Here is a 23339-nt window from a genome sequence, read left to right as displayed (position 1 = left end):
TGGTGCTCGCTCATCTCTAGAGATGATCCCAATGCTGGAGCCCCTGTGAATGACTGAATGCTATGTAATAACCCAGTGCAGCAACTCCCTCTGGCAGCACATGTGCTAAGAAATCCCTTGAGCTAAACTCCCGAGTCTCTGCTGCCAGCCAACAGGGGCAGGAACATGGGCCAACCATCAGATATCCCTAGGATGTTGGCAAGATCATTACTTTTCAGTTACTATACCCTAGGAAAATAGCTGCTCCCTACAACTTTTTATTGCTATAATTCATCTACTCTTTAGTAAATATTTCTCCCTTTGTATTGAATCTGCCAGTTCTAACCACCTGTTTCTATAACCATAAATACACCTCTCCAGGGGGGTAACTAAAGGCTCAGGGGACCTGATGCAAAAGGTGAGCTGCCCCCCCCCCCCCCCTCTATCTGTATCTGTACCCGTACCCATACCTCTCCTTTACTCTACCTACCTGTAACTTTACGGTGTCATTACTACTTAGTGAGTGCTGGGCAGGGTATCCCGAGTCACGAAGAATGGAAGATGTTCCTGCTACCAATCTTTCAAGCAAAACTTGGGTGAAGGCAGTGTGCAGATGAATAGTAAGTGCACAGTTGATAAACTTGTAAAAAATTTAGTTAGTGATCAGTTTTATTTTATTTCAGTTGTTCATATTTTGTAAATTCATTAATTGGTGGACCTTTTTTTAATGTTTTTTTTTCATACATGCTTTGAAAAGATATGCTTTGAATTTAAATCTGGTCTCACTAGTATAATATAACATTTAGGGAAGAATATGCAGCCCAAAAAGCTAATACTTGATGATAGTATAGCAAATATTTCTACAAGAACAGTATTTACCCCAGTAACACTCATATAAGCTGGGATAAAAGCCACCCAGACACTGCAGACAACCAGCATGCAGAATGTGATGTTTTTAGCTTCATTAAAACTATCTGGTAAATTTCTGGCCAAGAAAGCAACAATGAAGCAAGCAGCTGCAAGTAGTCCAATATAGCCCAGGAGCATGGAGAAGGCCAGCAATGACCCTTCATTACACTGAAATATAATTTTGTCTTGATATAATTGAATGTTCCTTTCTGGGAATGGAGGAGAAGTAGATAACCAAATGATACTAAGTAAAACTTGAAGAAATGAACAGAAGACCACACACTTTGCAATTTTCAAACCAATAAATTTGCTCCAGATGCTTCCAGGTTTGGTGGCTTTGAAGGCCATGTAGACTATGATGGTTTTAGCCAGAATAGAGGAGATAGCTACTGAGAAGATGACCCCAAATGAAGTCTGACGAAGCATACAGGTGACATGTGTAGGATATCCCAAGAAAAAAAATACACAGAGGAAACTTGACATGACAGAAACCAGGAGAATGAAGCTCAGAGTTTGGTTATTAGCTCTGACTACTGGAGTGTCTCGAAATAAAATGAAGATGCCCAAAATCATTGAGGATTTAGCAAAAAATAATGCAGAAATTATAGCAACTACAAGAACTGTTCTGTGATCTTTATAAAACAGAGCTTCAATTAATTTTGGTAAACATTGGCTCATATTATTTGGCCATTGATCTTCTGGACACCTTTGGCATGTTGAGCTGTCTGCAAAAAAGTGGAAATTTGTGATTATAGACACTCCGATTCAAAGAAATTGGAGAAAATGAAAATAAAAATGTAAGCAATAGTTCTTATGAAACACCAATTAGCATTAAATATGAAACTACTAGCCTAATATTGTACAGGTACACCTCTTGACATGAAAATATTTTAGCTCTGAGCCATCAAATATAGACAAACAGAATTGCAGACAGCACCACCTTGACCCAATAAGGGATGAACTGGTCAATTGCAGTCGCCACAGGGAAATGTGATCCAAGTAATTTCCTAAGTCATCCAAATATACAAAAGAAGGTATGGCAGCAAACCAGGTGCAGATAAATAATGAAGAGCTTTATTCCTCCTCAAGTCACAGATACATGACGTTTCGACATGAAGTCTTTTTCAAATGCAGTGTTAACAATGGTAATCAACAGAGTATATATGCAATCAAACAGCCAATCAGTAATCAACTCTTAATCACAAATTAGTACCTCATGTGGAAGGTTGAAATCAATGCATAGATTCATGTGGACTCTTCCGCAACCAGGCGTCCTCATAGAGAAAGTCATGTGATGTGGCGTCATGATATCTCAACGTGACACGCACAAGATCCCACAGTGTAACGTGACATAACAGTCACGTGGGCGCGCGTCATCGGATGCGCCGCACCTGCGCGTTAGAACAAGTGTTCCAAATGGGGCGCATGAATAGATCGCAATCGGTGCGAAAAAGGGCCTGCGTGTCAAAGTATGCGCTCTACAATGGGGCGCATTAATTCTACGCGTTGGATGCGAAAAAAGGTCGAAAAAAGGCAGAACAGTGTCATCAAGAGTCCATGCATTAATTGAACAATTACAAAAAATAAATACAGTACGGGAGGAACAAGGACAGTACACACAGAGCAGACATCCTAATATAGCAGCATATATATAAATGGCAAACATAACAGCTAAATTGAGCAGCACCTCAGAAGGAATGCATAATATACAGATATGAAAAAGCTACAAACTGCGGCCAAAATGCTGCATATGAATGAACACAAAAAAAATATAATTGCAAATGAAGGAAGTATGTCCCCATGTGTCACTCCAAGTTCACTCCAGTAGATTCCAATCACAGATATCCCAGACGGATGTATAATCCACCACTACAACAACAACAAAAAAATAAGAGAATGAGAAACAATACTCAAAAAGTGATGCAAACATAACTAAAGAAAATTAAAAAAATACGAAATATAAAAAATGCAAATATAAAACAGACAGGGTGAGGATCGGTGTCACTATAGAAACGGCGTGGTACCAAAATGCTCGAGTGCTCGTTACTCGAGTCGAACTTTCAGTGATGCTTGAGAGTTCGTTTCGAGTAACGAACCCCATTGAAGTCAATGAGTGTCTCGAGCATTTTTGTATATGACTGGTGCTCCGCTAAGGTTTTCATTTGTGAAAATCTTAGCAAATCACCAAAGTCATGTAAAAAACACAGAAATGGATAGGGCAGGGGAGGAGCAACATGCAGGGCTGCATTTCGGCATTTCGGGCTCCGAGGTCTCACTATTAAGCCACAATAGTGGCAAGAGTGAGACCCCCCCCCCACCCCCCACTGTCAGCATTAAGATCGTTCTCCTCTGCCACAGCTGTAACAGCTGTGGCAGAGAAGATCGATGTTAGCCCATTGAATTCAATGGAGCCGGCAATACAGCCGGCTCCATTGAAAGCAATAGGCTGCCGGCGAGCGCCGGATGAATTTTCGGGAAGGGCTTAAAAATATAAGCCCTTACCTGAAAATCATCCTAAAATGTGTAAAAATGAAAAAAAAAATTATGTCAGCATTAAGATCGTTCTCCTCTGCCTCAGCAGCTCATTCAGCAGGTGGGGATTTTAAATTCCCGGCTGCTGAATACTACAGAGAGCAGTTCAGGAGAACTGCCGCCGGCCGCGGTTGAACTCCGTCTGCCGGGAGCAGGTGAGTATATATATATTTTTTATTTTTACACATTTCTGGATGAATTGCAGGGAAGGGCTTATATATTTAAGCCCTTCCCGAAAATTCATCCCGCGCTCGCCGGCATCCCATTGCTTTCAATGGAGCCGGCTGTATTGCCGGCTCCATTGAATTCAATGGGCTAACATCGTTCTGCTGGGACAAGGTGAGTATATTTTTTTTTTACTTTTTACACATTTTAGGATGATTTTCAGGTAAGGGCTTATATTTTTAAGCCCTTCCCGAAAATTCATCCCGCACTAGCCGGCATCCCATTGCTTTCAATGCAGCCGGCTGTATTGCCGGCTCCATTGAATTCAATGGGCTAACATCGTTCTTCCGGGACAAGGTGAGTATATTTTTTTTTTACTTTTTACACATTTTAGGATGATTTTCAGGTAAGGGCTTATATTTTTAAGCCCTTCCCTGAAAATTCATCCTGCACTAGCCGGCAGCCCATTGCTTTCAATGCAGCCGGCTGTATTGCCGACTCCATTGAATTCAATGGTCAGTGCTCGTTTAATCCAGACGAGCACCGCGTGGTGCTCGTCTCGAGTAACGAGCATCTCGAGCACCCTAATACTCGAACGAGCATCAAGCTCGGACGAGTATGCTCGCTCATCTCTAATTATAATCAATATTGAGGCTTCTTGGTGTCAAAGTGTCCAAAGTATAAATCCAGCATTGTTCCTTTTTAAGGAGAATTTTCTCACAATCACCACTGCGTGAAAGAGGGGGCACACAGTTGATCACCTTAAACCGTAGTTGGCCGACCGTGTGTCCACTCTCCACAAAGTGGCGCGAGACAGGCAATGATAGGTTCTTCGTGCGGATAGAACTTTTGTGTCCATTAATTCTAGTACGAATTTCTAGAGTTGTTTCCCCCACGTATTGCAGTCCACATGGACAATTAAGAAGGTAAATCACGTAAGAAGAAGAACACGTAAAGAAACCTCTTATCGAGAAAGCTGCACCTGTTGATGAATGGTGAAATTTGTCACCTTTGTCATATTATTGCACCCTAGGCACGGGAAATTCCCAGAACAGCGGGGTGCTAATAAAGTTTGCTGTAATCCTGATTTCTTTTCATACATCGAGTGTACCAAAATATCACGCAAATTCTTACCCCTTTTATACGACATCATTGGGGGATTGGCGAACTCATCAATATTATTATCGGCCATGTGTAACAACGACTAATGTTTTCTGAGAATAGTAGATATTTGCATACTTACAAGACTGTATACAGACACAAAAGGGATCCGCTTTGGACCCTCCACCCTGGATCTAGAGGACAACAAATCAACACGTTGAACATTAGTCAATCTCTGTGTGGCCATTGTGATTACGTTATTAGGATAGCCTCTGGCTAAAAATTTAGTGCACATCTGTGACAAACGATTTTCTAACTTGTGGTCAATGGTAATATGTTTAACCCTAATCAACTGGCTCCACGGTAGAGACCGTAACATGGAGCGAGGGTGGAAGCTGTTGTATTCTAGTAGAATATTACGGTCCGTTTCTTTGACGTAAAGGTCCGTTTCCAACCTGACACCAACATTGGTTACCAAAACATCCAAAAATGCAATTTCTTCTCTCGAGTATTTCAAAGTGAATTGAAGTTCCGGCCAGATGCCATTTAATAGCAAGTGGAAGGCCATCAAATCACTCTCGTTACCTCGGCACACCAAGAATATGCCATCAATGTAGCGGTGCCAGGAGACGACCATGGGCCAGAACAAAGACGTATACACAAAGTCTTTCTCAAACCTGTTCATGTAAATATTAGCGTAGGTTGGTGCTACTTTTGATCCCATGGCGGTCCCCTGGCACTGTCTGTAATATTTGCCTGTGAAGAAAAAATATTTTTTTGACAGAATAAGTTCAAGCAATGATAGAATCACATGTTCGCATTTGAGTGGTATATCAGACGATGTTAGCTTATACCTCACTGCCTCTAATCCCTTTTTTTTTTTTTTTAATCAAATTTTTATTGAGTTTTTTCATAATGATTTCGATGTCATATATTACAGTCAATAAGTTGTTCTTACATTACAGGTAATTATAACAGCTGGTAGAGTAATTGCTGGAGGCTCCTCCCAGGGCACGCCCCGCCTGTTCTTCCCAGTCCATGTAAAAGGATGCATCAGGGAAAATTATATTCTTGTGGTTCACATAGCTGGGAACTAAAATTTGGTATGAGTCAGATATATCCAAGGTTGCCTCAAAGAGAGGGCCTCCCGCCTATTTACTGCTATGTCCTGGATGGTGCCACCCGGGAGGGGCCCCCAGCCACAGTATCGTCAATAAAGTTATAATCATATTTTGACCTGTAACCTAACAATATATCTTGTCGATACAACGCGTACACTAATGTGTCAGACAAGGAATAGATAGTTCGGGAAAGAGAAGGGGGGGGGGGTAATGGGTGGGAGGGGGGTGTGCTTTGTGATTCAGGTCGAGATATAAGGGGTGAACTATGGATACAACTTTCGTTCACGTGAGTCGCTCTCTCTCTTCCGCTCCGCCCCACGATCCGCAGGGGGGATGGGATCATGTCTCTGCAGTCAACGTCCGGGGTCCAGTCCACCCGCAGCTGCCGGTGACTTCCAGTGATATAAGGGGTTATCATCTTGCTTTCATGTTATGCGCTCTGCGGAGCTGATTCTAATATACCTACTGATCCTTCCTTGCTTCCCTCCAGGGATGCCATGTTAGGCTAAAGTCCTCGTGTGTGCCCCTAGCCCAACTTGTTAGCTCTTCCATACTGCATATCATGTCTACTTTTTCTCTCCACTGTGATATGGAGGGGGGACTTTGTTGAAGCCAGTTTAGGGGAATCACCGCTTTAGCAGCATGTAAAAGAAATGCTATTAGTTTGTTTCTGTACGGCTGGAAGTCGGGAGAAGGTTTCCAGAGGAAAACCATCTCCGGTAGAATTGTTATACTAGGTGAGAAAACTCTCAGGTCTTTTTCTATCTCTCTCCAGAAATGGGTGATTCTCGAGCATTCGAACCAAATGTGGAGATAAGAGCCTATTGCAGCATTGCATCTCCAACATTCATTGTTGGGTGCTAATTTGTAATCATGTAGCCATTAAGGGGGTTTTGTACCATCGGACTAATAATTTGTAATGACTTTCCTGCATTAAGACGCACGGGGACAGGCCGTATGCCAGTTTTAGGATTAGCTTGGTATCTGCCGTGGATAAACTGATCTTTAGCTCTTTTTCCCAGGACATTAGGAAGGTTGGTTTGGTAAATAAAGGTGGGGCTAGGAAATTCTTCCTAATCTTAGAGATTCTCCTAGCGCTGGGTTTGTCTTCTAGTAAAGCGTTTTCAAAGTTTGTCTTTGGCCTAACTGATTTGTGTTTAGTTAAGAATTCTTTTATAACTTTTCCTACATGTGCCAGCTGCAGGAATGATAACTTGGAATTGGGGACCAGCGAGGTTAGGATTTCCTATGGTGTTTTGTGAGCCTGGTTCTGCAGCTCTCCCACTCTGCTTCCCTGTAACTGTTTCCAGACACTCCGGGAGCCGGGATCTGAGGGGGTTTCTAGTAATCTGCATAAGCTTTGAATAGGTGTCAGTGGGGAAGGGGTGGGGGCCAGTGATTCTCTATTTTTATCCCAAATCTCACATGGTCCCTTGAGGAGGGGGTTGAATCCCTTAGCTCTATATAAGCTCCTTTTTGGGAACCATAGGTCTTCCATCAGAGATTCTCCGTGTGCGGCCGTCGCAAGATCATATAATATTGGATCTTTCGATGGACGTGTCAGGTCCATCAAGTATCCAATTTGGAGTAATAATAGTCCTGGACGTTTGGCAGATCCATCCCTCCCTCCGATCTCCTCCTGGTCATTAAGTTATACGCCAGTCTGGGCTTCCTCTGTCTCCACACAAAGCCCGAGAAAATTACTCGTAGGGATTTAAAGAAGGAGAGCGGCAGGTGTATTGGGATCATATGTAGTTTGTAAAGAACGATAGGTAGAACATATGATTTCAAAATATTTTTCCTTCCAAACCATGAAAGGAATGGTAGATCATATTTTCGTAGTAGGGTTTTGATTTGGGCATTTAGGAGGTATAGATTTTTTGCGAAGAGGTCTTCAGTTCTTTTCGTTAGCTCTATTCCTAGGTAGTCCACCACTGTCTCGGACCATGCGAACGGGGAGCCGTCTCTCAGGGATTTGCAGTTAGCTTACAGAATTGATATATTAAGAATCGTGGACTTCTCAAAGTTAACTTTAAAGTTTGATAGAGAGCTGAAGTCTCACAGAATTGAAACTAGTCTCGGTAGGCTCCTCTCCAGTTTAGTAATTACAAACATGACGTCGTCCACGAATGCCGCTGACGACAACGTGCCTGACTGGACTTTAAGGCCCTCCAATACTGGGTCTTGTCTTACCCATTGTAACAATGGTTCTATAGTGAGAATGAACAGTATTGGGGAGAGGGGGCAACCTTGGCGCGTCTTGTTTCTAATTTCAAATGGTGGAGAGAGCGAGTCATTTATTTTTAGTCTGGCGTGCGGATTTGAATATAACGTCAGTATTGCCGCGATGAAGGCAGGAGGGAAGTTAAAGCGAAGCAATGTTCTCTCCATGAAGGCCCAGTCTACCCTATCGAAGGCCTTCTCTGCATCAGTGCTTACAAAGGACATAGGGATTTTACGAGTTTGGGCATTGCTAGCTGCATGGAGTAGTTTGAGGCAGTTTCCTCTCCCCTCTCTGCCTCTGACAAAGCCAGCTTGTTCTGGATCTATCAATGTCGGGATAAACTCACCTACTCTTTTAGTTAAGAGTTTGCCCCAGATCTTAACATCCAAATTAATAAGTGAAATAGGCCTATAGCTACTACACTGTGTTGGGTCCTTACTCTCCTTCAGGATGAGAGTGATGTGCGCTTCTTGGGCTTGTCTAGGTAGAGCGGCTCCCTTTAGTAAAGCATTGCAGGTTTCGGTAAGTCTGGGGATTAATTGTGCTTTGAAGGTTTTATAATAGGTAAGTGAGAGACCGTCGGGTCCTGGACTTTTACCATATGCAAAGGAGTTCAAAACTTCCTCCACCTCTTTCCCTGTAATTGGTGTCAATAGGGACGCTGCCTCCATCTCACTCAGCTCCGGTATTTTTAGAGATCTCAAAAATGAGTCAATCTTTTCATTTAAGATCTGCTGGGTGGGGGGACTTGCTCTTTCTCTGAGGTTATATAGTTTTGAATAGAAGAGTTGAAATTCTCTGGCTATGTCTGGCGTAGAGGATACTCAAGACCCGGAATGTGTTTTTATAGTTAGGATAGCGTTCCTTGTCCTGATCTTTTTGAGGAGAAAGGTCATTAGTTTACTGCCTCGGTTGCCATGGGCGTAGGCTGCATGTTTAAGATAGATATGTTTTTTATTAAATTTCTCTGTTAAGCAGCATTTGAGGCGGTGCGTTAGGGAGGTTAGTTCCTCAAGGTTCTGTTTGGTCTGAGATTGTTTTGTTGTGTATTCAAGTTTGGCAATTTGGGCTAATAATTTGTCAATTTCTTTTTGTTTCTGCTTCTTTACCCTCAAGCCCAATGCTATCAGTAGACCCCTAACAAAAGCCTTATGGGCTTCCCACACCATGGGTGTACCTACACTTCCATCTGAGTTGCTCTTGAAGTACTCCTCTAGATGGTCCCCTATTTTCAGTCTCTCATCTATGGGGTCCAGGAGGGAGTCGTTCAGACGCCATCTCCATTCGCCTGGGGTAATACATGGCAAACTAATGTCTAGATGAATTGGGGCATGGTCCGAGAAAGTGATGGAGTCTCTAATCCCTTTTCATGAGTAATTGACGTGTACAAAGATGTCACGTCAAATGAGGCCAAGATTACATCGTCCATAATAACCATTTTACCCAAGATTGTTAGAAAGTCACTGGTGTCTTTGACATAAGAGGAGCCCGAAGTGGCAAACCTACGCAGTACCTTGTCCAAAAAGATAGATGTATGGTTAAATAATGATCCTCTCCCCGAGACGATCGGGTGTCCGGGAGGATTCACGAGAGATTTATGGATCTTTGGCAATGCATAGATGGTTGGCACAACCGGCGTGGTTACATACAGAAAATCATACAGGGCTTGATCTATGTTGCCCTCCATTACAGCGTCAAGCAATATATTCCGTAGAAGAGTCTGATACTGACTAGTGGGGTTGTTAGACAATCGTTCATAGACATCGGGGTCTGCTTACAAGGGATTGAAACGTATAAAAATTGTTTACAAAAATTATATGACTGAGCCTTGTGGGCCTAAGAAAAATTGCCCGTTCGGCGTGATTACGTCAGGTTTCAGGAGGAGGAGCAGGAGGAGGAGTATGAATATTATACACAGATTGATGAAGCTAAAAGGTCCACGTTTTTGATGGTGATAGAGAACAATGCTTCCATCCGCGGGTGCAGCCTACGTATTGTTTAGGTATCGCTGCTGTCCGCTGGTGGAGAAGAGAAGTCTTGGGAAATCCAGGCTTTGTTCATCTTGATGAGTGCAAGCCTGTCGGCACTGTCGGTTGACAGGCGGGAACGCTTATCCGTGATGATTCCCCCAGCCGCACTAAACAGCCTCTCTGACAAGACGCTAGCCGCAGGACAAGCAAGCACCTCCAGGGCATAGAGCGCGAGTTCAGGCCACGTGTCCAGCTTCGACACCCAGTAGTTGTAGGGGGCAGAGGCGTCACGGAGGACGGTCGTGCGATCGGCTACGTACTCCCTCACCATCCTTTTATAGTGCACCCGCCGACTCAGCCTTGACTAGGGAGCAGTGACACAGTCTTGCTGGGGAGCCAGAAAGCTGTCAAAGGCCTTAGAGAGTGTTCCCCTTCCTGTGCTGTACATGCTGCCTGATCTCCGCGCCTCCCCTGCTACCTGGCCCTCGGAACTGCGCCTTCTGCCACTAGCGCTGTCGGATGGGAATTTTACCATCAGCTTGTCCGCCAGGGTCCTGTGGTATAGCATCACTCTCGAACCCCTTTCCTCTTCGGGTATGAGAGTGCAAAGGTTCTCCTTATACCGTGGGTCGAGCAGTGTGTACACCCAGTAATCCGTAGTGGCCAGAATGCGTGTAACGCGAGAGTCACGAGAAAGGCATCCTAACATGAAGTCAGCCATGTGTGCCAGGGTACCTGTACGCAACACATGGCTGTCCTCACTAGGAATATCACTTCCAGGATCCTCCTCCTCCTCAGGCCATACACGCTGAAAGGATGACAGGCAAGCAGCATGGGTACCCTCAGCAGTGGGCCAAGCTGTCTCTTCCCCCTCCTCCTCATCCTCCTCATGCTCCTCCTCCTCCTCAACGCGCTGAGATATAGACAGGAGGGTGCTCTGACTATCCAGCGACATACTGTCTTCCTCCGACTCTGTTTCCGAGCGCAAAGCGTCTGCCTTTATGCTTTGCAGGGAACTTCTCAAGAGGCATAGCAGAGCAATGGTGATGCTAATGATTGCAGCATCGCCGCTCACCATCTGGGTAGACTCCTCAAAGTTTCCAAGGACCTGGCAGATGTCTGCCAACCAGGCCCACTCTTCTGTAAAGAATTGAGGAGGCTGACTCCCACTGAGCCGCCCATGTTGGAGTTGGTATTCCACTATAGCTCTACGCTGCTCATAGAGCCTGGCCAACATGTGGAGCGTAGAGTTCCACCGTGTGGGCACGTCGAACAGCAGTCGGTGCACTGGCAGATGAAACCGATGTTGCAGGGTGCGCAGGGTGGCAGCGTCCGTGTGGGACTTGCGGATATGTGTGCAGAGGCGGCGCACCTTTCCGAGCAGGTCTGACAAGCGTGGGTAGCTTTTCAGAAAGCGCTGAACCACCAAATTAAAGACGTGGGCCAGGCATGGCACATGCGTGAGGCTGCCGAGCTGCAGAGCCGCCACCAGGTTACGGCCGTTGTCACACACGACCATGCCCGGTTGAAGGCTCAGCGGCGAAAGCCCGCTGTCGGTCTGCTCTGTCAGACCCTGCAGCAGTTCGTGGGCCGTGTGCCTCTTATCTCCTAAGCTGAGTAGTTTCAGCACGGCCTGCTGACGCTTGCCCACCGCTGTGCTGCCACGCCGCGTGACACCGACTGCTGGCGACGTGCTGCTGCTGACACATCTTGATTGCGAGACAGAGGTTGCGGAGGAGGAGGAGGGTGGTTTAGTGGAGGAAGCATACACCGCCGCAGATACCACCACCGAACTGGGGCCCCAAATTCTGGGGGTGGGTAGGACGTGAGCGGTCCCAGGCTCTGACTCTGTCCCAGCCTCCACTAAATTCACCCAATGTGCCATCAGGGAGATATAGTGGCCCTGCCCGCCTGTGCTTGTCCACGTGTCCGTTGTTAAGTGGACCTTGGCAGTAACCGCGTTGGTGAGGGCGCGTACAATGTTGCGGGAGACGTGGTCGTGCAGGGCTGGGACGGCACATCGGGAAAAGTAGTGGCGACTGGGAACTGAGTAGCACGGGGCCGCCGCCGCCATCATACCTTTGAAAGCCTCCATTTCCACAAGCCTATACGGCAGCATCTCCAGGCTGATCAATTTGGCTATGTGCACGTTTAACGCTTGAGCGTGCGGGTGCGTGGCGGCGTACTTGCGCTTGCGCTCCAACACTTGCGCTAGCGACGGCTGGACGGTGCGCTGACAGACATTGGTGGATGGGGCCGAGGACAGCGGAGGTGAGGGTGTGGGTGCAGGCCGGGAGGCGGTAGTGCCTGTGTCCTGAGAGGGAGGTTGGATCTCAGTGGCAGGTTGGGGCACAGGGGGAGAGGCAGCGGTGCAAACTGGAGGCGGTGAACGGCCTTCGTCCCACCTTGTGGGGTGCTTGGCCATCATATGTCTGCGCATGCTGGTGGTGGTGAGGCTGGTGGTGGTGGCTCCCCGGCTGATCTTGGCGCGACACAGGTTGCACACCACTGTCCGTTGGTCGTCTGCACTCTCAGTGAAAAACTGCCAGACCTTTGAGCACCTCGGCCTCTGCAGGGTGGCATGGCGCGAGGGGGCGCTTTGGGAAACAGTTGGTGGATTATTCGGTCTGGCCCTGCCTCTACCCCTGGCCACCGCACTGCCTCTTCCAACCTTGCCTGCTGCTGCCCTTGCCTCCCCCTCTGAAGACCTGTCCTCAGTAGAAGTAGCAAACCAGGTGGGGTCAGTCACCTCATCGTCCTGCTGCTCTTCCTCCGAATCCTCTGTGCGCTCCTCCCTTGGACTTACTCCAATTACTACTGCCTGAGTGATAGACAACTGTGTCTCATCGTCATCGTCCTCCTCACCCACTGAAAGCTCTTGAGACAGTTGCCGGAAGTCCCCAGCCTCATTCCCCGAACCCCGGGAACTTTCGAAAGGTTGGGCATCGATCACGACAAACTCCTCCGGTGGGAGAGGAACCATTGCTGCCCAATCTGGGCAGGGGCCCGAGAACAGTTCCTGGGAGTCTGCCTGCTCCTCAGAATGTGTCATTGTAATGGAGTGAGGAGGCTGGGAGGAAGGAAGAGCAGCAGCCAGAGGATTCAGAATTGCAGCAGTGGACGGCGCAGAACTCTGGGTGGTCGATAGATTGCTGGATGCACTTTCTGCCATCCACGACACAACCTGCTCACACTGCTCATTTTCTATAAAGGTCTACCGCGTGGACCCATTAATTGTGAGATGAATGTGGGGACGCCAGAAACGTGCCTCTCTCCTAATCCCGCAGCAGTCGGCTGCGATACACCTGGATCAGGAGCTCGGCCTGTGCCCACACCCTGACTTGGGCCTCTGCGTCCTCGCCCGCGTCCACGTCCTCTAGGCCTACCCCTACCCCTCAGCATGGTGTATTACCAGTAGCGCAGAAACAGATAGCTGTAATTAAATGTGCCGCTTATTGGCCTGTGGTTGGAGGCTGACTTCGCTCATGGAACGCACAGCATAGCCAGGAAATAATTTTGCGCAAGCCTGCTGTAACACTTAGCTGGCTGCGTATGAATTAGGACAACTACCCCAGCAGAGACGCAGTACACTGAGGACGGTCACAGGCAGCCCAAATAGATTTTTTTTCCCAAATTTTTTTGGAAAAGCCCACTGCCTATATAGACTGTATATGTCTTCTGTCCCTGCCTCACCACTACTGGCCCTGGACTATGTAAAATTACTGCAGGACGCAATGCTCTGGACGCAATGCTCTGCACGGCCGATATATAAAAAAAAAAAAATGTGCAACACTGCAAAAAGCAGCCTCAACAGTACTGAACACGGTCAGATGTGGCCCTAAAAAGGACCGTTGGGGTTCTTGAAGCCTAAAATAACTCCTAACACTCTCCCTATAGCATCTCCAGCAAGACAGCACTTTCCCTGAACAATGTCAGAATGCATCTGTGGCGAGCCGCGGGAGGGGCCGATTTATATACTCTGGTGACACCTGATCTCGCCAGCCACTCACTGCAGGGGGGTGGTATAGGGCTTGAACGTCGCAGGGGGAAGTTGTAATGCCTTCCCTGTCTTTCTATTGGCCAGAAAAGCGCGCTAACGTCTCAGAGATGAAAGTGAAAGTAACTCGAACATCGCGTGGTGCTCGTTTCGAATAACGAGCATCTCGAACACGCTAATACTCGAACGAGTATCAAGCTCGGAAGAGTACGTTCGCTCATCTCTATCCACAAGTTAGAAAATCGTTTGTCACAGATGTGCACTAAATTTTTAGCCAGAGGCTATCCTAATAACGTAATCACAATGGCCACACAGAGATTGAATAATGTTCAACGTGTTGATTTGTTATCCTCTAGATCCAGGGTGGAGGGTCCAAAGCGGATCCCTTTTGTGTCTGTATACAGTCCTGTAAGTATACAAATATCTACTATTCTCAGAAAAGATTGGTCGTTGTTACACATGGCCGATAATAATATTGATGAGTTCGCCAATCCCCCAATGATGTCGTATAGAAGGGGTAAGAATTTGCGTGATATTTTGGTACACTCGATGTATGAAAAGAAATCAGGATTACAGCAAACTTTATTAGCACCTCACTGTTCTGGGAATTTCCCGTGCCTAGGGTGCTCTTGCTGCAATAATATGACAAAGGTGACAAATTTCACCATTCATCAACAGGTGCAGCTTTCTCGATACGAGGTTTCTTTACGTATTCTTCTTCTTACGTGATTTACCTTCTGAGTTGTCCATGTGGACTGCAATACGTGGGGGAAACAACTCTAGAAATTCGTACTAGAATTAATGGACACAAAAGTTCTATCTGCACGAAGAACCTATCATTGCCTGTCTTGTGCCACTTTGTGAAGAGTGGACACACGGTCGGCCAACTACGGTTTAGGGTGATCGACTGTGTGCCCCCTCTTTCACGCGGTGGTGATTGTGAGAAAACTCTCCTTAAAAAGGAACTCAATATTGATTATAATACCCCGCCATTTCTGTAGTGACACCGATCCTCACCCTGTCTGTTTTATATTTGCATTTTTTATATTTGGTATTTTTTTTATTTCTCTTAAGTTATGTTTGCATCACTTTTTGAGTATTGTTTCTCATTCTCTTATTTATTTTTTTGTTGTAGTGGTGGATTATACATCCGTCTGGGATATCTGTGATTGGAATCTACTGGAGTGAACTTGGAGTGACAAATGGGGACATACTTCCTTCATTTGCAATTATATTTTTTTGTGTTCATTCATATGCAGCGTTTTGGCCGCAGTTTGTAGCTTTTTCATATCTGTATATTATGCATTCCTTCTGAGGTGCTGCTCAATTTAGCTGTTATGTTTGCCATTTATATATATGCTGCTATATTAGGATGTCTGCTCTGTGTGTACTGTCCTTGTTCCTCCCGTACTGTATTTATTTTTTGTAATTGTTCGATTAATGCATGGACTCTTGATGACACTGTTCGGCCTTTTTTCGACCTTTTTTCACATCCAACGCGTAGAATTTATGCGCCTCATTGTGGAGCTCATACTTTGACACGCAGGCCCTTTTTCGCATCGATTGCGATCTATTCATGCGCCCCATTTGGAACACTTGTTCTAACGCACAGTCGCGGCGCATCCAATGACACGCGCCTACGTGACTGTTATGTCACGTTACACTGCGGGATCTCGTGCGTGTCACGTTGTGATATCATGACGCCACATCACATGACTTCCTCTATGAGGATGCCTGGTGCCAGAAGAGTCCACATGAATCTATGCATTGATTTCAACCTTCCACATGAGGTACTAATCTGTGATTAAGAGTTGATTACTGATTGGCTGTTTGATTGCATACATACTCTGTTGATTACCATTGTTAACACTGCATTTGAAAAAGACTTCAAGTCGAAACGTCATGTATCTGTGATTTGAGGAGGAATAAAGCTGTTCATTATTTATCTGCACCTGGTTTGCTGCCATACCTTATTTTGTAGCTCCGAGCCATCAAGGCATGGATATTTCAAGATGTTTAAAGTGCCCTGTACTAATTTTCTAACACAGGACTGTGAAACAAACTCAGAGATGCCGAATTGTGGACGGTTAGTTTTTACAAAATATTGTCCCTTTTCTCTCTTTGCCTGCAGAATGGTTGATAACATCCCTGCAACCGGTCTGGATCCCTTATCCAGTGATGCCAAGAGCAGCCAGGCTGCAACACCTCCTGGTGAGGGCTTGTCGCAGCCACCCCAACTTCTGCACCAGAGAAGTGCCAGGGCCAGGGCCAGGGTACGTGGCATCCAGCGCATTGTCGCCAAAGACCGAGAGGGGATCCCCAGATTAGTTGAATAGTTAACAACAAGGTTATTAACTACCTCCAAGCCAGGAGAAACTTAGACTGGGTTAAGGGATTTGGCCACATGGTCGAGACCACCTCACAACGACTGCCTGCACTGATGCAAATAGCCAATGATCCCCCTGCCTTTCACCAGCAATTTTCTGGCTTCTTGAGTGCCTACGCCGATTGGTGCCAATGGCCAGATAGGCAGCAGCAGTATGTTCGCCCCCACCCCCACATATGCCCCTAGGATGTGTTCTACCCCCTACCTCTCTTTTCAAGGCTGCCTGAGTATTTTAGGCCCAATGGAAGCCTGCACCGCATCAAGGGGATCCACAGCGCACCCTGCGCATACAAGACCCTGTCACTGGCCCGTCGGCAAAACAAGATCCAAGTGCCAGTTATGTTCACCCACCTGAGCCCCATGGGTCTACCTATATGCCCCTGTAAGATGTTCATAAATAGTTCCAGAAGTTTATGAGCTTGGTTTAACAAATGTTTGTGTGTTTGCTTTCAGAAGCCATTAGTTTTCAGTTTTTTTTGGTAAAGCAATACCTTTGTTTATCTTTACCAGGTGGTTTTGCAGCAAAAGTTTTTCTAGAAGCCCCATGCTGTAGTCAGGGAAAAGACTAGGGGAGGGCCTAATCACAACATTTTTATTCCCCCAGTCATTCTAAAAAAGGACAGACACATTTACAAAAAAAAACAAAAACAAGGAGGAATGCTGGAGCACTGGATGGGCTATTGATATACATTATTTTTAACATTAACATGCTGCAGAATTAAATCCCACACCACATGTCAACATTCACATGGGTTTTGTGTAGATTTTTCTCTCAGAGTGTAGAAGAGATTTTCAAAATCTCATTAGTTGTGCTGCTAATATAAAATCTGCTTCAATTTTTGAGGCATTGCATTAATTAAAAAAAATATGTATAAACGCCTATGCAGTGCTCGACTTTCAGGGTTAGGAAGTCTTAGCCGTAGGGCTTATGCCACAAGGGAGGGGACAGGTCCCAGAAGCGCTAGTAACTGGGAATACAGGTCCTAAAACAAAAGCAAAGAGAGCATCCAAACAACACAAACAATGAAAAAGAAGCACACAAAATGTTAACTGGGACAGAAACAATTTAATAATCAGCGGCTCAATACTACACATGCATATGCTAATCAAAGACAATTACGTTACATTGCACAGCATTACTGTATCCACTAACATTATTTTGCCAACCATCATTAGCAAGCAGCACAGTTTAAAATTGCAGTAACATACATCAAGGTAACAAGAACACATTCGTTGGCGGAAATGAACCTTTGGATGTTGGTATCACACAACGTCAACTCTCCTCAAACTAACTCCAGCAAAGCATCAAATCATCAAATGAGGCTATTGCCAGCCAAGTAAATGCCAGGAACTTTTCCGGGCGTCACCTGAGGTCATCAAATAGAGCCCGGAAAAGACCCAACTCCAAATGCTGTTCCAAAATGGGGTGAACCCACATGCACCTAGTGCTCCATGTTTCATTCTGACACTGCTTGGGGCGCTCACCAAAGCACCGCGATAGCAGACAATGGCAAAGCATCTCCCACGTTCTGAACAATATGTCAAAATATATGCCAAATGTGCAACAAAAGATGCTGAACTCACACCTTGCAACTTTCCAAAATCACACTTCCAAAGGATAGAATCATAGGTGTGTCACTTAAATGCCAATTGTGAGGGTGCAGGATCAGGGCCATTTACATTTCACACCTGAACATTTAGTAATTCTCTCGCACAAGAAAATCACACGAGAAAATCGCAGGCTCATGCGATGCGATGCAAGATTTGTTTGCGAAAAAGTCACGTTAGCTGTGATAAAATCGTGCATAGCAGCGATAGACATGCAATTTTCTCGTATTGAAGTCACTGTCGCCCATATGCAAGCAGCCTTACTTTTGCTTTTTTACATGTCATTTAATTACTAGAGATGAGCGAGCATACTCGTCCGAGCTTGATGCTCGTTTGAGTATTAGGGTGCTCGAGATGCTCGTTACTCGAGACGAGCACCACGCGGTACTCATCTCGATTAAACGAGCACTGACCATTGAATTCAATGGAGCCGGCAATACAGCCGGCTCCATTAAAAGCAATGGGCTACCGGCGAGCGCGGGATGAATTTTCGGAAAGGGCTTAAAAATATAAGCCCTTCCCTGAAATTCATCCAGAAATGTGTAAAAAGTAATTCAGCTGAGAGCTGCCCCTGATTGGTCCTTGCGTTGAGCCAATCAGAGGCAGCACTCATTCACCCATTCATGAATTCATGAATGGGTGAGTGAGAGCTGCCTCTTATTGGTGAGGCTGTGACCAATCAGAGGCAGCTCATTCAGCAGGCAGGGATTTTAAATCCCCACCTGCTGAATACTACAGAAAGCAGTTCAGAAGAACTGCCGGCCAGACGCGGCTGAACTCCGGCTGCAGCGGAAAGGTGAGTATACATTTTTTTTTTTTTTTATACATTTTAGGATGATTTTCAGGTAAGGGCTTATATTTTTAAGCCCTTCCCGAAAATTCATCCGGCGCTCGCCGGCAGCCTATTGCTTTCAATGGAGCCAGCTGTATTGCCGGCTCCATTGAATTCAATGGGCTAACATCGATCTTCTCTGCCACAGCTGTTACAGCTGTGGCAGAGGAGAACGATCTTAATGCTGACAGTGGGAGGGGGGGGGGTCTCACTCTTGCCACTATTGTGGCTTAATAGTGAGACCTCGGAGCCCGAAATGCCGAAATGCAGCCCTGCATGTTGCTCCTCGCCTGCCCTATCCATTTCTGTGTTTTTTACATGACTTTGGTGATTTGCTAAGATTTTCACAAATGAAAACCTTAGCGGAGCACCAGTCATATACAAAAATGCTCGAGTCGCCCATTGACTTCAATGGGGTTCGTTACTCGAAACGAACTCTCGAGCATCACTGAAAGTTCGACTTGAGTAACGAGCACTCGAGCATTTTGGTGCTCGCTCATCTCTATTAATTACCTTTAAGGGTGACCACCCACTACAGGTTTTTTTCACTGCGAAATTTGCAGTGTATTTTTTTCTGCAGGGGTCTCTGGGACTTGTAATGTTAAAATCGCGATCGCGCAAAATTGCGATTTCGCGGTAGATTGTGATTTTGCAAGATCGCGATTTTAACATTACAAGTCCCATGGACCCCTGCAGAAAAAAAAATGCTGCGAATTTCGCAGTGAAAAAAAAACTGTAGTGGGTAGTCACCCTAAAATGGCAATATTTATTAGTGCTCCCTGGGCACACACTCCTGCTGTTTTATTCGCCACTTTTAATTCCTTTTTTAAAAAAACTCCATTTCTTTAAAATTACTTTTACTGAAATCTAATCCTTTGATTAAGGTAATCCTCTAGGGTGTGATTACTCAAATGATAAGTTTGCACAAAAAAAAACAAATTTCCCTCCATCTTACCCTCAGACACCAGATCTCCATTTGTAAGTGCTCTTGTGCTCTTGCATGGATAGCAGCAAATTGTATCCCTAAACACGTGTTCTTTTCCTTTTAAAAGGGGTTATGCCAAGATGTACAACAGCTTTGAAAATGTGGAGTTCAAGATGGTCCGCTAAACACCCCAAGGTCTTTAGGAAGGTAAACGCTCTTATTGAGTGTTTCTCTTTTCAGGGAAATGAAGGAGGTGTTGAACAGGGGACCCAGCTGTATGACATTCAAATGCCCTAATGAACAGAAGATGCTATTGTAGTAACCCATTGAAAGAAAACAAGGTCACCTGTCTCATTACTTATTTCTCCCTTTGAACACTTGGCACATTCAAAGCAGCACTTGAAAGGTCCTCCCTTGATAATTCTTCTATAACCTGGTAGACAATCCTCAGAACATTTAGAGACTGGAATCTGGAATGGTATAATTAGTGATTTTTTTATTGTTTAATGCTTAATATCAGTGATTATAGAAACCTCTGTTCAAATTTGTTTAACCCTTTAGATACTGCAGTCAATATAGACTGTGGCATCTTAAAACCTTAACAGATGTATATGCTAAACCATTTTCTGGAAGTGACAACCTGATAAGAAATAATTATTTACAATTGCAGGTTCAAGTCCCTTAGGGCTTCTACCCACTAGCGTTTTTTGTTTGTTTTTTTTTAAACGCTGTGATATCACTGCATTTTATTTAACGGGATTTTCAAACATTAAAATTGCATCGCACAAAAATCGCAAAAGCTGAAACTGTCGTGGATTTATTTAGGGTCCACGCCGTGATCAATAGGAATGTTCGCACTCATCCAGATTAATGCTTAGAGATTGTGCACACAAAGAAGAAATCACACAGGCATAGATAAGCAAGCGTACGAGATCTTCCGACCCTGCTTTATTAGTGGGCGTGTAGCCTCTTTTATAGCATTGAACATATCTGCCCTTTATGAGCGTGCTAGAAATTGTATAGATAATACATATAGGCATATAATTGGATGAGCCTTTTAAGGTTCTTCCTGCATCCGGTCATCTGTGGTCATCGACGTCATCCATCATGTGGTTTCAGGCAGGATGTGAGCGACATCTTGAAGAGCTCGATAGAAGGGGTGGAGGTGTGATGAGCAAGTTGTCGTCAAATGACGCCTGCTATGCCCGGAGGTTACATACTTGCATTTCTGAGGTTTTAAGCATGTATCTCACTAACACTGTATATGCTGACAAGCGTATTACTAAAATCTGTGGTTTAAGGCTGTGGTTTTGTGCATCCTGTTATTCTGCTAATGTCCGTTAGGAATTGTGAAGCGGACACTTTTAGTGTGCAGATGTAGATTCAGTCTATATACATATATATACCATTTATATAGAAACATAGAAGTATAGATATATGTGTATGTCCACTACAACCCCCCCTTGAAACTGTCTGTTTCACTAACTGTCCCTCGTATTTGGGCTCAAAGGAGTGTTTTGTGAGAGCAATAACACAGTTTGTCAAGCTACCATGCTGCATCTGGAGTTATCGCAGTAAATGCAATCCTAACCTTGGCGCAGACCCAAAAAGTGCTTCATATGGGCTGAGGCCTATTCTGTCAGGTGTGTACCTTCCGGAAAAGAGTACCAGGGGGAGGCACTCGGTCCATGGTCTATTGAGCTTTGCCAAGGCCTTCTGGATCGTGGTTTCTAAGGTACCATTTAAACTTTCTGCTCTACCACTGCTTTGTGGATGGTACAGAGCATAAAAGGCGAATTCTACCCCCAACACTTTCATTATTTTCTGTCTGTGTAGACTTTAGGTTAGAAGAGGTTCAGCTTGGACTACATCATGTAAGGGGAGCACAACATAACTTGTGTAGAACCTGCCTTCTTGACCATACCTCGATCCATTCACAAAGAGTGCAAAATCAGGGTTAACTAATGAATGAATCCCCTGTCTCCTGGGCCATTAGCTAGTGCATAGTCATGTGTATCAATCTGAGAGGAAAAAACAACTATCAGGTGATTATTGCCACTTCCCCCCACGACAAAACTTGCGATTTTTGTGTGATGCAATTTTAACATTGGAGAGTTCCAAAAAATGTTGTGATATTGAAGCGCTAAAAAAAAACGCTAGTGGGTAGAATCCCTTAGTGAACAAAAATAAGGAAAATTACATTTTATACATTTCAATGAGCACCCACCCCTAAAAAAAACACTTTTTAAAATAAATAATACTACTTAAAAATGCTAAACAATAAAAAAAAATATATAATTTTTGACAATCACAATGACCCTTAAAAACAAGGTCAACATATAATTTATACTATATGGCACAAAAAAGGCAACAAAACAAAACAATGCTTCATTTGTATTTGTGCCCTATTCCTATTATATAGCAATGGTACTACATTTCAGAAACAAAAGAAAATTAACCAGCGCTCCGGTGTTACGGAAAAGAACAGATCATCCAGGTTAAAAATTTTTCGTACACATCTTCTGAATCCTATATGCCATCTTGGATTCAGGGGTGCTTAATCATTAGCACCCCTGCGAAGTAAGTAATATCCGTTATTACACGAACTCCTCTTATTAACCTGGATGATCTGTTCTTTTCCGTAACACCGGAGCGCTGGTTAATTTTCTTTTGTTTCTGATTTGTTCTTTATCCCGCGGTGTTTTCTTCACCGCTGGGAGTAACCAAGCTGCTCTCATCAAGATGTCTTTTGGGACCGGTGCAAGGAACTATCACCTACATTGTGGATTGATACGCTATCTCGGACATTGACGCACAGGCGCCTTCATAACGGGCCCGGCGTCACGGGGTGAGTCATCTTCAATTTTTTTACTATTTTTTTACCATATTTTCATTATATTGTTATATATACTCTCTCTTGACAACTATTCCCCATCCATTTATTGGAGCGCTATCCATTTTTTACTTCTTTTAATGGTACTACATTATTATATTTTATTTGATTGCTCCCAGCAAAATAAACCTTGTAGCTATGATACCTTTTAATAGCTAACTAAAATATGTGATGTTAAAGCGAGCTTTCAAACCTCCCAGGGTTCTTCCTCAGGCATAATGAAATAGACCCAAAGAGGTATATATATATATATATATATATATATATATATATATATATATACACACATACTTATGACAAGGTACAGACATGGATGTGATTAATTTGCACTTAAAAGAAAACCACATCATGATGAATAGATAAATAAATAAATACTTGAATAGTCCACTGATAAAGATGTGTCAGTTTTATGGTCCCTGGATTAGTGTTAGGGGGTCACCAGGCCAGAGTCTTATCTGTGTTTGGATTTCTCATACTTCCCAGTCACGCATGAATTCTCTTCAAGAATTTAGCCCTCTGTTAAGTTGTTATAAATTTGTTATACATTTGTACTCCAAAATTCTTCTATCGCTTTGTGATTTAAAATAGAAGAATTTGGTATTTATCTAAGTGCTAATTAATCATACCATGTCTGCGTCCTTTCATGTGAACATGTGTATATGCATTTATATAAATGTGTCTTAAGATCTGTTCCATT

At 44.5% G+C, this 23339-nt stretch overlaps 1 protein-coding gene across 1 annotated transcript; it reads right to left on the bottom strand.

The window, feature by feature from the left end:
- Positions 1-717: 717 nt before the first annotated feature.
- Positions 718-21439, bottom strand: LOC136573250 (vomeronasal type-2 receptor 26-like). Its single transcript, XM_066574549.1, has 3 exons — positions 21401-21439; positions 20096-20219; positions 718-1613 (listed from the first exon to the last, which is right to left on the bottom strand). The coding sequence occupies exons 1-3, from the start codon at positions 21437-21439 to the stop codon at positions 718-720; spliced, it is 1059 nt and encodes a 352-aa protein (XP_066430646.1).
- Between the last annotated feature and the right edge of the window lie 1900 nt (positions 21440-23339).

The sequence above is a fragment of the Eleutherodactylus coqui genome, chromosome 7 (genome assembly GCF_035609145.1).
Source record: "Eleutherodactylus coqui strain aEleCoq1 chromosome 7, aEleCoq1.hap1, whole genome shotgun sequence".
Taxonomy (NCBI): domain Eukaryota; kingdom Metazoa; phylum Chordata; class Amphibia; order Anura; family Eleutherodactylidae; genus Eleutherodactylus; species Eleutherodactylus coqui.
Note: the sequence above shows the minus strand (reverse complement) of the source record. Positions and strands in the feature narration are given on the sequence as shown.

Excerpts from the sequence above, each read along its gene's own strand:
- LOC136573250 (XM_066574549.1), bottom strand. The coding sequence starts at position 21,439 with ATGGACCGAGTGCCTCCCCCTGGTACTCTTTTCCGGAAG. Across the intron at positions 20,220-21,400 it reads CTGGTACTCTTTTCCGGAAG|ATTCCAGTCTCTAAATGTTC; the intron begins GTACACACCTGA and ends ATACCATTCCAG. Across the intron at positions 1,614-20,095 it reads AGAAATAAGTAATGAGACAG|ACAGCTCAACATGCCAAAGG; the intron begins GTGACCTTGTTT and ends ACTTTTTTGCAG.